The 12,371-nt window shown below is 43.0% G+C and overlaps 1 protein-coding gene across 1 annotated transcript in view; it reads left to right on the forward strand.

Moving 5' to 3' along the window:
- Positions 1-11,681, forward strand: part of BRD10 (bromodomain containing 10) — a 44,918-nt gene extending 33,237 nt beyond the window's left edge. Inside the window, exons 7-8 of the mRNA XM_066569682.1 lie at positions 5,134-5,321; positions 7,482-11,681. Coding sequence (XP_066425779.1) covers positions 5,134-5,321; positions 7,482-11,092 — 3,799 coding nt within the window. The 3' untranslated portion in view covers positions 11,093-11,681. The remainder of the gene's footprint in view (positions 1-5,133; positions 5,322-7,481) is intronic.
- Positions 11,682-12,371: the final 690 nt, after the last annotated feature.

Genomic DNA, 12,371 nt, shown 5'->3' on the forward strand with positions numbered 1-12,371 from the left:
CAATTCCAATCCCCCTGGGCAGGGGCACCTTTTGTAAATGAGGCTCCATGAAACCCCAACTAATCTGGCCTTCCAGGGATGGGGCTTCAGCAACTTTTCTGGACAGCCTGTTCTAGTGCCTCACCATGGTTGCACTTCAGAATTTCTTCCCAATTTCTAATCCAAACCTACTCTCTTTCAATTTGAAGCCATTGCCCCTTGTATTCTCACTACCAGCTCTTGAACAAGTCTCTCTCCCTTCCTTTTTTGAAGGCTCCCTTCACATACTAGAAGGCTGCAATTAGGTCTCACCGGAGCTGCCTCTTTTCCAGACTGACCAATCTCTCTCAGTCTTTCTGCACAGGAGGTGTTCCATCCCTCTGATCGTCTTGGTGGCCTCCTCTGGAGTCACTCCAACAGTTCCATGTCCTTCCTGTGCTGGGAGCCCAGAGCTGATGCAGCCCTGCAGGTGGGGTCTCAGCAGGGCAGGGCAGAGGGGCAGAATCCCCTCCCTGGCCCTGCTGCCCACACTGCTCTGGATGCAGCCCAGGACACGTGTGGCTCTCTGGGCTGGGAGTGCCCATGGCTGGGTCATGTCCAGCCTCAGCCACCAGCACCCCAAGCCCTTCTGGGCAGGGCTGCTGGGATCTGTTCATCCCCAGCCTGTGCTGAGACTGGGGGTTTCCCCAACCCAGGTGCAGCACCTTGCACTTTGCCTTGTTAAAATAAATGAGATTTTCCCATGGATCCATTTTTTCAAGCTTGCCTAGGTCCCTCTGGATGGCATTCCATCCTCTAGGTGTGTCAGCTACACTGTTCAGCTTGGTGGCATCTGCAAACTTTCTGAGAGGGCCCTCAATCCCTCTGTCTCTGTAACTAGTGATGATATTAAATAACTTTGGTCTGAGTATGGACCCCTGAGGGACACCACTTGTCACTGATGTCCATCACTGTGCCATTGACCAGTACCCTCTGGATGCCACCATCCAACTAATTTCTTATCCATCTAATGGTCTGCTTGTCAAATCCCAATCTCTCTGATTTAGGAGACAAGGATCTTGCAGGGGACCATGTCAAAGGCTCTTCAGAAATCCAGATAAACGACAACTTTAGCCATTCCCTTGTCCACTGATGTAGTCAGTCCATCCTAGAAGAACACTGAATTTGTCACTCAGGACTTGCCATTGGAGCAGCTGTGCTGGCTGTCTCAAATCACCTCCCTGTGCCTTAGCATAGGTTCTAGGAGTCTGTTCTGTGATCTTCCTCACCAGAGGAAAGGCTGACAGGTCTGAGGGTGCTCCTTTCTACCTTTTTTTAAGATGTGTACAATGTCTTGCCACCTGGGACTTCACCTGACTGCTAAGATTTTTTCAAATATCATGGAGAGTGGCTTGGAGAATACATCAGCCAATTCCCTCTCTTCGGTACATTCACATTCTTCAGGTGATCATGAACCTGATATTTACTTAGAGTGGGAGGGACTTTATTCTCCCAATCCCTATCCTGCTGTCCATCCTCTCAAGAAGTTTGGGAAGAAATGTTGCCCTTGGAGACTGAAGCAAAATGATGTTGAGTACCTCAGCCTTCTCCTTATTCATTGTTACCAGTTTCCACCCTTATTTATCAGAGGGGGTCACCTTCTTTGGCCTTCCTTTTGTGGTTAACGTGCCTGTAGAAGCCCTCCCTGTTATTCTTTGTGTCCTTTGCCAAGATCAATTCCAGGTCTCTTCAAGCTCTTCCTGGGCCACCCATCCTAACTTCAACTGCTTGTCCATTTGCTTCTTTCCCTTCAGTCTGACCAGCAGTTCCCTACTCAGCCCTGCTGTTCCCTTGTCTTCCTTGCCCAGTTTCTTGCTCCTGGGGATTGCCAGCTCTTGCACTTGGTGGAAGACTTCCTTAAAGATCTGCCAGCTCTGTTCCACTCCCTCGTCCCTGAGGGAAGTCTCCCAGTGGATCTCACTGGCTATCTCCTTGAAGAGCTGGAAGTCTGCCTTCCTAAAGTTCAGGTTCCTCACCTGGCCCATACCCCTCAGGACTGCAGACTCCAGCAATGTGTGGTCACTGCAGCCCAGACTCCTTCCAACCCTGATGTTCAACATTAGCTCACTTCCACTGGTGCCCTTCAGATCCAGGATTGTATCCCCTCTGGTAGGGCTGCTGTCTATTCCTTTGCTCCAGAAAGTATCCCTCATGCTTTCCAAGAGTCTCCTGGCTTGCCTGCAGCTTGCTATGCTGCTTTCCCAGCAGAGTTTGGGATGGTTGAAGTGCCCCTGCAGGACAAGAGCCTGTGAGCATGATGATGGCTTCTGTAGCTGGAGCAAGAAGGCTTCATCAATAGAGTCCCTTTGATCAGGGGTCTGCACTTAAACCATCCACAAGGTTCCCTTTGTTGCTTTGGTCCCTGATTCTTAGCCACAGGCATTTGCCCTGCTCATGGCTGCTCTTCAGAGACAGCTCTTCACACTCAGTCTACCTCCTGATGTAGAGGGCCACCCCTCTGCCTCTCTCTTTCCTCACCTGTCTCTTCTGGAGAGCCTGTAGCCATCAATAGTCACACTCCAGTCACATCCCACCAGGTTTCAGTAATGGCAAGAAGATCATAACTTTCTTGGAGTACAGTGGCTTCCAGCTTCTGTTTGTTGCCAGTGTTGCATCAATATGGTCATAGAACACAGAACTGTCATCCAAAGTGTGTTAAATGCTATATATTAGCTGTGATTGATAGGAGTAAATTTTAGTCTGGAACAGTGTAGTTGAGATCTTATGTATGTGTGTGCTGGTAGCTTGAGAAGCGTGCACTTGGAGTGCAAGATAACTTGCCAAATTAACTGAATTCAACTTGTGTCTTTAGTATGTGTGTTTTATGCTGTAACCCTAGTTTATTCAATGAGGAAATCCTCAGTATTTCCATGACATAACTTTTTGGACATACACATAGCATACTAGGGACCAGGTCGATCTCAAGAGCGATGTTTACAAATCATGGGGAGAAAAGAAAGATGTATGGAGGATTCTAGGTCACTGTCTTGGTCTGATTCATTATGCAGCTGCTAAGCAGTTGTGTAGCACCAGTGACAGTGGTGAAGAAAGGTGTCATGTAAAAGGGAAAAAGCAATTGAGGAAAATTTGCTACAGTGGTGTAAACATCAGTTCCCCCATAAGTCTCACTGCAGCTGCTGTGTCTCACTGCAGCTGTCTACAGGGTGTCTCAGCGAGGTACTAACATCTCCTAGTTAAATAACGGTGTTTAACTTCCAAGGTGTGAAGGGCTGGGCAACACTTCTTCCTCCAGATGCCACATCTGGACCGACCCTCCCTCCCTCCCTCCCTCCCTCCCTCCGTCCCCCTATTATTGTCTTTAACTAGGAGGAGCAGACTTTATGATCAAAATCCTTTTCTTTCCCTTCTGAAAGATCCTCTGTCTTTTCAAGATTATGACAGAGTATAATGTTGAATTGTATTTGAATAGCAGCAAGGTTTAAAAGAGAAAGTGACTTGTGCCCACTGATTTCAATTGTTCGCTGGCCTCACAGCAGAGGTTCCTCAAAAGAAAAAAGGAAATTACATCCGCAAACTTTAGTACAGTAGTAGTTCCCAATGTGCTCCTATAGTTGTTCCACACCTAGACTTCAAGCTCAAAATCCTGATGGCAGAGTTGAAGTATTGTCCACACGACATCTTCATACAGGCTTCAGTGTCTGCTCTCAGTGAGAGTGTCAAAGCTGGGAGTAAATTACTAGATCTCACTGACCCTTAGAAGCCCCACCAGGCTCTCCATCTATGCCGCCTGTCTATGATCCCATTTCAGGTCATTCTGCAGTCTTCAGTCTCTGCTGGGGGTGTGCCAGTCTCCAGCTCAATTGCAGCAGTTACTGTGCCTGGCTGCGGATCCCACTCATGTGGACTGACCTGCAGACTGACCTTCTACCTGCATCATCACTGTGGAGCTGCCCAGAAATCACTCAACTGGGTCCTGGCCCTGGCAGCCATCACTGCAGGATCCTGGTCCTGATCTTAAACTTTGAATTGACTTTCCAGTTTGATCTCAGACCTGCCTCAGCATCAGAAACTTGCTTGTTAATCTGGGCTCTTGGTTGAAGCCAGTTACCATCCCTAGACCTGCCCTGCAGCCACATTCAGTGGGAGTGGAATAGCTTGCTGACTGGTGAGGCTCATGCCCTACCAGCTGTGACATCATTCATGGCTCCTCCCTCTACAACTCATAGAAAGCAGTTGGCCATTGCTGCATTCAATGCAAACAACTGTTATACTAATGCAGAACAATGAGTAAATTTAAGATCTTACTGTTACTGTCATAAGGGTTAGGTCGAGAATAGTCTAGATTCTATTCCACACAAGGTGTTAATTGCTATAATCTATTTATCCATTTCCTAAATAATCCTTCTGGGCATTGTGTTGGTTAGCACCAGCTGAATCCTGAAGTTCAATGTATTGGTACACTAAAATAGCCACTACATCCCATGTAAACAGGAGATGTAAAAATGGTTTAGAAGAAGGGACAATGAAAACACGTACAGGTTAGCAGGATCAAGGTAAGTAGATGTGCTTATGAATGGTGTTCAAATGAGTGAAGTACCTGTGTATTTCTGTCATATGCACATTCTTTAGTGGAGTGTGAACCTATGGAAATCATAGCAGCAGCTGTTCTAATGGGCCAGAGATAAGAAAGTGTTCTTAAGGAGAAAGTTACGATACAGTCTCATAACTGAGCCAGAGGCATGATGTGTTTAAGAAAAACTATATTTACTGAATTCTCTTCTTGGGGTTGCCTTCAAAGTAAGAAACTATAACTTTTACAGTTAATACTCAAGTCTGTACAGGTATATTTGTCACAGGAAAGATGAAGGAGGGAAAGGAATATGGATACAGTAAAACAGTAATGGTCATTTGACTCAGTCTTTTTGCTGTTGTTAGAGGACTTAATGAAATAGAATTCAGTTTTGGTAAAGTAAGGGACGTTGCTCTCATTTCACATTTTCTGGTTTTAGAGACTTGCAGACAGGGCTACACTGTAATTATTTGAAGGGTACAGGCAATTAAATCTAGACCAACTTTTTGTTTGGCAACAAATAGAAATAAAATTAATGTTTAAAAGTATGTTTTTTTAGTAAAGTTAGTTTTGTTATTTTTAAGGTCTAGATTGAAGAAGGACTATGATGACTTTAAAAGACATCCAGACCATGATAAATTTACCAGAGAATTGTGGAGTAATGATGAAAGTGAAGTTGATTCTGGCAAAGAATCTTTTGCAGTAGTATGCGGTAAATCATCAGAGTCTGCAGAACATATAGACGTTCCCAAAAAAGATCACGCAGACAATGGTAAGCATTTACTGGAATTCAGTAGCTTGAACTTGATTCAGGAGCTGAATTGAGTTCGTTTGGGAACCTAATTTTTCCATGTGAGTTTGAGTCCTACTTTTTACCTTAACTCTACCACTGATAATATGAAAATGGCTTGTGGTGCATATCTGTCAGATGTAGATTTGAAGAAGGCAAACATGACCAAGATGAAAATTCTACTTTATTGAAATTTTTGCCATTTTTTGTGCTTAACTATCTCTGTGAAAACATAGTTAGATCTGTGTGGAATTTTATGGTGGGTTGACCTTGGCCAGCTGCCAGATGCCTGTCCTATCACTGTCACCCCTACCTTCCTTAAGAGGCTAGGGAGAAAAAACAATGTGGAAAAGCTTAATGGTCAAGATACAGACAAGAGAGATCATTCACTGGTTACTGTCACAGTCAAAATAGACTCACTTCAGGAGAATTAAATTGAATTTGTTATCAATTAAGAATAGAGTAGAATGGTGAGAAACAAATACAAAACCTAAACCCCTCCCTTTCACATATCCACCTTCTTCTAAGACTTATCTTCATTCCCAATTCTTCCACCTCCTCCCTTGTCAAATATCGTAGGAAGGATTGAATCTGGGGATTGAGGTCAGTTCTTAACAGTTAGTCCCTTCTGCTCCTTCCTCATCCCTGTTCCATTGTGAGGTCCCCACTATGGAATTCAGTGCTTCACAAACTGCATCATTGTGGGTCCTCTCCGTAGGCTAGAGTTTTTCAGCATAAGACTATGTGGATCTCCCATTTGCCACAGTTCCTGTCAGGAACCTGCTTCAGAGTGGGCTCTTCATGGGCTGCAACTTCCTTCAAGGCATTCTCCTCACCTGCAGTAGAGTGGGGTTCTCAAGTATCTTCAATATACATACCTGTTCCAGCAGGTTCCTCCATAGGAGCAGGTAAACCTGCTTGATCAGGGGTCTTACTGGGTTGCAGGGGAATCCATTCCATTCCAGTGCCTGGAGCACCTATTACCCCTCCTTCTTTGTTTACCTTGGTGCCTACAGAATTGTGTTTCTACACTTTTTCCTCGGTCCATTCTATCACATGCTTCTACAAAGCATTATCCGTGAGACATCACCAGCTTGGTTGACAGGCTCAGCCATGTCCTGCAGTGGATTTGTTTTGGAGTCAGCTGTGTCTGGCACAAGGCAATTCCTGGCCTCTCTCCTTGGAGAGGACCCCCTGCAGCCCCGTGCAATCAAAACCTCAATGCATGGCCCTTCTGTCCACCTGGCCCTCCTGCATGCATCTTCAGCCCTCTTACCGCTTCATGCATCCCCTGCTCACTGGCTAGTCCAGCTTGATGCTCACTTTGAAACATGGCATTCACATCACCGCACAGGCATCCCCCACTCACAAGTCCAACTGTTAGGCCAGCCTAGACCCCCAGGACCTCCTGCTCACCAGCTAGTCTAGCTTGAAGTTTATCAGTGAATACACACTCACTGGATTTGGGGAGGATACAGACACTCACCCCCCAGCAGCTGTCACTAGGCCCACAGGCTGTAACCTCTTGCAGCTGTCCTTGCAGCTCCCCTTATCTCTACAGATTGCTTCATGGGTTGTATAGCTGTACCAATTCCCTTACCCCTCCTGCCTCTGTCTCCAGGATCTCCCCTGGTTTATAATCATATTAAGTTCAGAAAGTTATCTTCCTGCAAGAGGTCTCTGCAGTTTCCTGATAGCCCATTAATTGGGGTGATTGGTGAAGTTGTTTCTTGACATTGTCTCATTTTTTGTTTGGTTAGATCTATGTCTCTGTATATTTTTTCCTGGCTTTTCCCTTTTCTCCCCTCAAGATAACCTTGCTGGAATATACATTTTTGTGCTTTCACATACTGTTGTCAATTAACCTAACTGACAAGGTTTGGTTTTCCTAACTGTCTCCCATTGCTGGTCAGGTTTCAGTCCATGTATGTTCTTGTTTATTACTTCCTCCTTTTCTTATTACCCCCTTTTTGTATAGCAAAGATCCTTGAACAGATGCCTTAAAAAATTAGACATTTCCTTCCACATAACTTTAGTCTTGTAAACTAGTGTATTGCCTTTAGCAAGACACTGTAAAACTGTTTTATAGGGGTATCAGTTGCAAGCATGTAAAACACAGTTTCTGTTTTAATATCCTTGCAGATGAAATGAAACTATTAGAGATGAATTTACCTGCAGGAAAAAACAGAATTCTGAAAAAAGAATCAGCTTCTAAAGAGATACAGAAGACACTGCCTAAATGCATTAAACGACAGTTCAAGCAAAATAGTTGTCTGGATCAAAGCACTACTGAACTTTCACCAAGGAAGAAAGCTAAACTGAGCATTGATGATGCTGTGGTCCAGAGTTCAGAAAATAGCCTGCAGTTGGATAGTTGCTTGACTGAGCTGAAACAATTTGAAGGGTCAACTCTAGAGCTGCTTTCCTTGACAGATCCTGCAACATCGGTATCAAACTTTCTGAAAGGGACCAAACCCATCCAGGCCTTGCTTGCCAAGAATACTGGGAACAAAGTGACCTTAACAAATCGACTGTTGCCTCCTGCAAGCATGAATGTATCTACTTCTGAAAAATCAGTTTTACCAGCTTTGGAATCATCACTGATCAAACCAGCATTGCCCTGCCAGGCCAGTTCAAAGACTCCTTTACAAATGGTATACAAAATGCCAAATGGCCACTGCGTACCAATAGATGTTCCCAACAACTCAGTGAAAATTCAAATGCAAGCTATGATTGACCCTAAAAATGGAGAAAAAGTCATGCAACAAGTTCTTATTTTACCTAAGAATTTTCTTCTTCAGCAGAAGGAAGAAAAAATTGTGTCCAAGGATATTCAGTCACTACAACAAAAGTCATTTGAGATCCACTGTACATCCTCACCAAAAATGCCAAACGTCAGTGTTTCTTTAACACCTGTTCTGGTAACAAGCCCTGCAAATAGCACTCAGTCACCCACTACAGTTTTTAGCAAGAATACTACCCCCTCATCACAAGTGGCTGGTCCCATGAACACTACACAACCATTGTCTAGTGTAACTTCAGCAGATAACTTATCAATAATTAAGGTAAGCCAAAGTGACAGTGGCAAATTCAAGACTACAGTTTTGGCTGCTACATTGCCTGTGTCTTTGGCTTCACCTACTCTTTCCACAGCTAGCCAATCCTTGACACCAGCAACAGCATTAAGTGCATCTACAAACACTGGTTCTGCCTCTCACAGTGTAGCATCACAGCAGCAAACTGACTCCCTTGAAACTAAGCAAGAGCTAAAGACAGTGTGTGTAAGAGAATCACAATCTATCCTGGTCACAACACGAGGTGGGAACACTGGAATTGTTAAAGTGCAAACAAACCCTGACCAGATTTCACCTAGTAGTTTATGTCCTAGTTCAGTTTTCACTTACACGTCTCAACTTCAGGCCTTTCTTGTGCCAAAAACCACAGCAGTATCATGCTCTAGTCTTCCATTCGTAGCAACAGCCACATCTGGTCTCCCACATAGTGGACAATCATCTCCTTCTGGATTTGCCCCCTCAACAACTTCTTTTGTTAACATTCCAGCTTCTCCTGCTGATTTTACCCAGGCAATGGAGAAAAATACCAAATTCACACTACAGCAGCCAGCTGTTTGGGATTCTTTGTGTCGAGTAAGAGAGGACTCCTGCCATGTGTCTTCTTCTTTATCCTCCATTCCATTAGCTAGCAATTTGGTGTCAGCAGCTCCAAACAGCCTTGTTAGTGTGACTAGCACTGGACAATGTAATATTGTCAAAACTCCAAATTCTTCTGTGCAGCATCAAGGGGATACTAAAGTGAAAACAAAATCTGTTACACAATCTGAGTCAAACTCTACAACAAATGGAGAGTTAATCAGTGGTACTCCAGTCCAGAAATTTACATTAATCACAAATCCACCAATTTTATCTCCCTCTGGGGCATCAGGGGTCAATATTATACCTTGTCCAGCATCCACTGCTGTTAATGCTCAGAAGCTGGTTTTCATTAACACACAAATTGCCAATGGCCCATCAACCACCAATCTCGTTGCAGAGTCATTGAAACAGAAACTTCCTTCTTCCCTGACCAAAACCTTTATTAATGCCACAGAGCGCCCACAGTTGGTTTTGATCCCATCTACAGTAGGAGCACCAATAAGAATAAATTCATCACCAACTATTGCTCAAGTAAAAGATGTGAAAATTGGACTAAATATAGGTCAGACCATTGTAAATACTAAAGGCAGTGCACAGGAGGCTGTACCAGTTAATATATTGCACTCTGGCATTTCTAAAGGAGAAGACAAGAAGAGGACAGCCTCGGCCCTATCCTTGACAAGTAGTACTGTGGTTCCTGTTCCAAGTTTTGCTGTGTCAGCTAATGAATCTGTATGTGTTGCAACAAAAGCTGAAAATGCCTTTACAATGACAACAGCAAATGCACAAGTAGAATCTGTTTCAGTTACATCAAGTGGAACTTCCTCTGGGGCACAGCCTACTGTCTTGATTGGTGGCAATGATCCCTCAAGAATAAGGCCAGTTCTGAGTAATCGACTTTGTACATCACATATTGGAAATACTGTGGGTATATCAACTGTGAAGACAGGACATCTTGCTTCGTCTGTGCTGATTTCAACACAGCCAACAGTATCTCCACAAAACTTAGCATCTGCTCTGCAATTTCCAGTCATTAGCTTGCCTGGACCTGCAGCCACCCCCCACAAGGTGTTACATACAGTTCCTCAATTGGCAGCAGTTCCAGCTCCTCTTCCAGTACCAAAAAGACAGTTACCCACACTGGTTCAGTTTCAGTCATCAGGAATTTCGGCTGCTGTGTCAAGTCATGCAGGTATTCACAAACCTCAGAGTGTGTTGCCCCCTCCATCGCCAAATACAGGTGAAATAATTAGTTTTCCCAGTCTTTCCACCCTACAATGCCAGCAGGTGCCTCCCAGTACAGAGAAACAAAGTCATGATTATGCTTGTGCTTCTGCTGTTCAGATGTCTGAAGCTTCGCCCCCTGTAACAAGCAAAACAGGAGGAATTCCGTTGAATGAACCTTCCGCTCAACAGAAAATAGTCATTAACACTTGCATGCCTTTGGCACCTGGAACTCAGATAATGATTAATGGTACTCGCTTTGTTGTTCCACTACAAGGCCTTGGAGCTGGCAGCCATGTTCTTCTTCTCTCCTGTAATACAAAACAGACTCCTTTAACAATTAACCATGGTCAAGAGCCTCAAGGTGTACCAACTGTTAATCCAATAACCTCAAAAATCATCCTAGCACCAAGTCATTCATTAAGTTGGCAAATACCAAAACATCCTTTGAAAAGCTCTACAAAAATTGTGAACTCTTTTGGAGCTGCAGATGCTTTACCCATCGTACATGCAACACCTCAGATATTTGATACTCCAGCTAGCTCATGCACTCCACTGTCTGCAGTAACTCTGTCTGTATCTTCAGTGACAAAGTCTCCCATTAATGTAGCTGCATCTTCTGTTTCTGCTGTTCATCCTCTGAACTCTCATTTACCAAGCAACACATCAATGTTTCAGCTAGATGGTTCTATCAAAAAACTGTTGGTCAGTCCAGAGGGAGCCATACTGAATGCTCTAAATACTTCAGCACCGAAAGTTCCTTCCCTGTGTTCATCACTGCTTCCTGTTGTTAGTTCCACAAACAGAAATGCTACTGTGGTCTTCCCTGCATCTCAGTCATCTTGCCTTGATAAACCTGACAAAGCTGCACCCTGAATTTACTACAAATGAGCCACTTTGAAATTCTGGGGCATTCTTCAAACTTTGGAAGTTGTTAACTATTGAAAAATTTATTATAATGTTTTAAGCAATTGGTTTACTCAATAATAACAAGGTTACAGTTCTTACCTATTTACCTGAGGGGATGTGGAGAAAGAAAAATTTTAGTTTGTGAGAAGTTTTCAGAAAGTTCTCTAGTAAAAGGCTCAGAGATGACCAATTAATTCATTTAACAGTTTGAAGAAATCTCACAATTTGCACATGTTCTATCTTACACTATGGACTGTTAGCCAGTGTGTTAATGACAGTACATATCTCCTTTTTATTTGTCAAATTTATTTTTGACTTGTTTCTTTAAAAAAAATTATGCATTGTAAAAATGCAATCTACAGTATAGAATTGTACATATTCCTGAACTCCTAAAAACCTGTACTAAATAATATGTACAAAGAACTATGCTGTCTTATTTATGTTTTGTTTACATAATGTATAGTTTTTTAAGTATTTTAGTAACTTTGGACCAGTGTACTGTTTAGCAACAATGCAGAATAATCTGCATGTAATAAATCAAGTTGCTGTACTGCTTTGTGTTGGCAGTAGTTAAAAATATGTGTATCTGTTACACCATGGGAGAATACATACATACATACATACATACATACATACATACATACATAACTTTCCTTTGGTGTATGGTAGAATGAAATTATTTAATCTCTTCTGTTCTTCTCTGATTTTACATTTCATGTGATTTGACAGGATTTGGAAGGAAGGCCTCCTTATTGTTCCTCATGATATAGGGCAGGATAACCCATACTTCATCCATTCTTAATGGTTTGGTTATGTTGCCTAAATAACTGGAGTGAAGTGGTAAGGCTACAAATGGCTTCCTATACACCAGTCTAAGTCACACTGATTGCTCTTAAGGACTGCCATGCTTTGTCTTAAAGCTCAAAGATCTGTTGAACAATTCATTGTTCTCTGTTTTACAGCCTTGTATGTATTTCCACATTATCTGGGAACTGTAAGAAGGTCACTCACTAATCTTCCGTCTAGCCATAACAACTACCCATTTGTTTTTTCCACTGGTCATGCTTTCTAGCTCTGTATGTTTTCTTTAGCTTATAAGTGGTCTATCTGGAAGGACAGTGCTAAAACATCATACAAGATTAAAAGAAGCTTTATTAGTACTTTGAATGGGGATAATTTACATATTGCATAAACCTTCCCTTTTTATACAGTGTATTCAGTATTTATTGGCTTAGTTTCAGCATTT

This window comes from Molothrus aeneus, chromosome Z (genome assembly GCF_037042795.1).
Source record: "Molothrus aeneus isolate 106 chromosome Z, BPBGC_Maene_1.0, whole genome shotgun sequence".
NCBI classification, from domain to species: Eukaryota; Metazoa; Chordata; class Aves; order Passeriformes; family Icteridae; genus Molothrus; species Molothrus aeneus.